General features: G+C 56.8%; 1 protein-coding gene across 1 annotated transcript; it reads right to left on the minus strand.

The window, feature by feature from the left end:
- Positions 1-8: 8 nt before the first annotated feature.
- On the minus strand, positions 9-2,160 carry PTSG_11524 (uncharacterized protein; the record flags this gene model as incomplete). The annotated part of the gene is made up of 5 exons (XM_004987377.1): positions 9-232; positions 756-840; positions 864-1,000; positions 1,211-1,349; positions 1,571-2,160. Coding segments are annotated over 5 exons (1,175 nt in total), but the record flags the coding sequence as incomplete, so codon positions are not given.
- Between the last annotated feature and the right edge of the window lie 33 nt (positions 2,161-2,193).

The raw sequence follows: 2,193 nt of genomic DNA on the forward strand, positions 1-2,193 counted from the left end.
ACAACAACAACAACAACAACAACAACAACAGACAGCAGCAGCGCACCTCGAGGGAGTGGGAGCCGCGATCGACAAAGTCGCCGACGATGAAGAGGTAGGAGATGTAGTGGATGTCACCGTGGACGGTGTGGGGGACACCATAGATGCGGAAGAAGGCAAGCATGTCGTGCAGTTGCCCGTGGATGTCCCCAAACACCTTCACAGGCGCAGGCACAGCGGTTACCGTCTCATCCTGCGCATGCGCGTTTGTGCGGTGCGTGTGTGTGTGTGTGTGTGTGTGTGTGTGTGTGTGTGTGTGTGTGTGTGTGTGTGTGAGTGAGCTTGCGGGTTTGTGACCCGAGACATGGATGGGGGGTCACGTGACTCATGAAGCGATAGACGCGACCAGTGCACACACACACACACACTCACACACACACATTGACTCACTCACACACACATTGACTCACACACACACAAACACACACGGGCACACACAATCACGCACACAGGCACACATTGGCACGCATACAGTTGCCACGGCAACATCAGTCAGTAAAACGCGACTGCTTACGGCAACAGTGTGCGTGCGCGCGTGCGTGTACATATTTGTTGAAGGTGAAAAAGTGTACAAAACCAACACGTGGCTGCTTCGTCGTTTGAACACGAGCTCACACAACGCAATCATTACCATGCAAACGCGCACACAATGCAACCCTGCATGCATTTATGTGTACACCACCTCCTTTCACCACCTTTCATCCCCTCATCGGCACCTTGGAGAAGTGGTGTTGGACTTGGCCTGCTGCTCCTCCGCGTGTCAGTTCTATGCCGCTGTTTCCTTCGCCTTCCGTACCACATCTTCGGCAGATACCGCAGCAAACCTCTCCCGCCACGACCGCAGCTCGACAAACACTTGCTCGCGCGTCATCTCTGCAAACGGGTCGTCCTCTTCCTCCTCTTCATCGTGCAGCCCAACACTCATCATCAGCTCCTCCAGCGGCGTGCCATCAACGTTGCCCTACGCGCCGCGTGCATGTGCGAGCGTACATGCATGCATGTATATGTGTGTGTGTGTGTGTTTATGTCGTGCGTGCATGAACTTACGTGAGTATGTGACAAAGAACCACCCAATTTTAAACATCATGAATCGCTAAGCGACTTCGCCAACGTCAGCGTCACCACCGTCCCCTCCCCCCTCCCCGCCGCCGCTCCTGTGCTTCTGTCTTACATCAATGGACGTCTGCTTCCTGCGCGCAAGCAGCGCCTTGAGCGGGTTGCCTTGAAATGCAACAGCAGAGCCATGCGTCAGGCTGCTGCTGCCGTCATTCGTGTCGCCATCCTCGTCATCATCATCAACACCGCCGACCCTGTTACAACAACACAAACACAAACACACCGACATATCGGCGATGCATGAGGTCAACGTGATGGTGGTGGTGATGGTGGTGGTGGTGGTGGTGGTGGTGGTGGTGGTGGTGCATCGCATAAAGAAGTGTGTCAAAGTGAAGAGCACTGATGCCAACCATAAACTGCCAGAAAACAGAGAACCATGCACACCTTCACATCATGCAACCACACATGCGTGCACGCCGTGCTGGCCTCCGCGGCGGCTCGGTTCACATGCCGCTGCACATCTTGGATGCTGTCTGTGAGGCTGGCGTTGACGCCATCCAGGGACGACCACGTGGCGGCGAGAGACGCGTTGATGGCAGCGAAAGAGCGGGCAATGGCCGCCTCCATGGAGCTGAACCGCGGCACAAGCGCATCCGTCACCACCTCGCTGGTGGTGGAGATTTCGGTGCGCAGCGCGCCCTCCACGTCGCTCACGGTGTCGTTCACGCGCTGCACGTCGCCCTTCAAAGCCAGCGTTGGCAGTGTTGACAAAACGCCCTTGATGTCCGTGACGCTCACGGGATGGTCATTGTTGTTGCTGCTTGCCGTTTTGGTCTGGAACACAATGTCGTTGCCAGCCTGCAGGTACAGCGTGCCGTTTGTGGTCCACATCTGCGGCGCTCCATTTCCGTTGTCGCTGCCGGCAGTGCCGAAGCATTCCCGCAGGTCTGCAATCACCTGTGACACTGCCGGGTCCGACTGGCAGTTGAGGGTGGCCGTGCAGGCGAGGTAGCTGGTGAGGCCTGCACACGTCGTCGGCACGGTGCATTGCTGTTGCAGCAGCATCGTGTCGCACGTGTCTGCTCCCTGTGCATCACA

This window comes from Salpingoeca rosetta (assembly GCF_000188695.1).
Source record: "Salpingoeca rosetta unplaced genomic scaffold supercont1.154, whole genome shotgun sequence".
Classification (NCBI taxonomy): Eukaryota; class Choanoflagellata; order Craspedida; family Salpingoecidae; genus Salpingoeca; species Salpingoeca rosetta.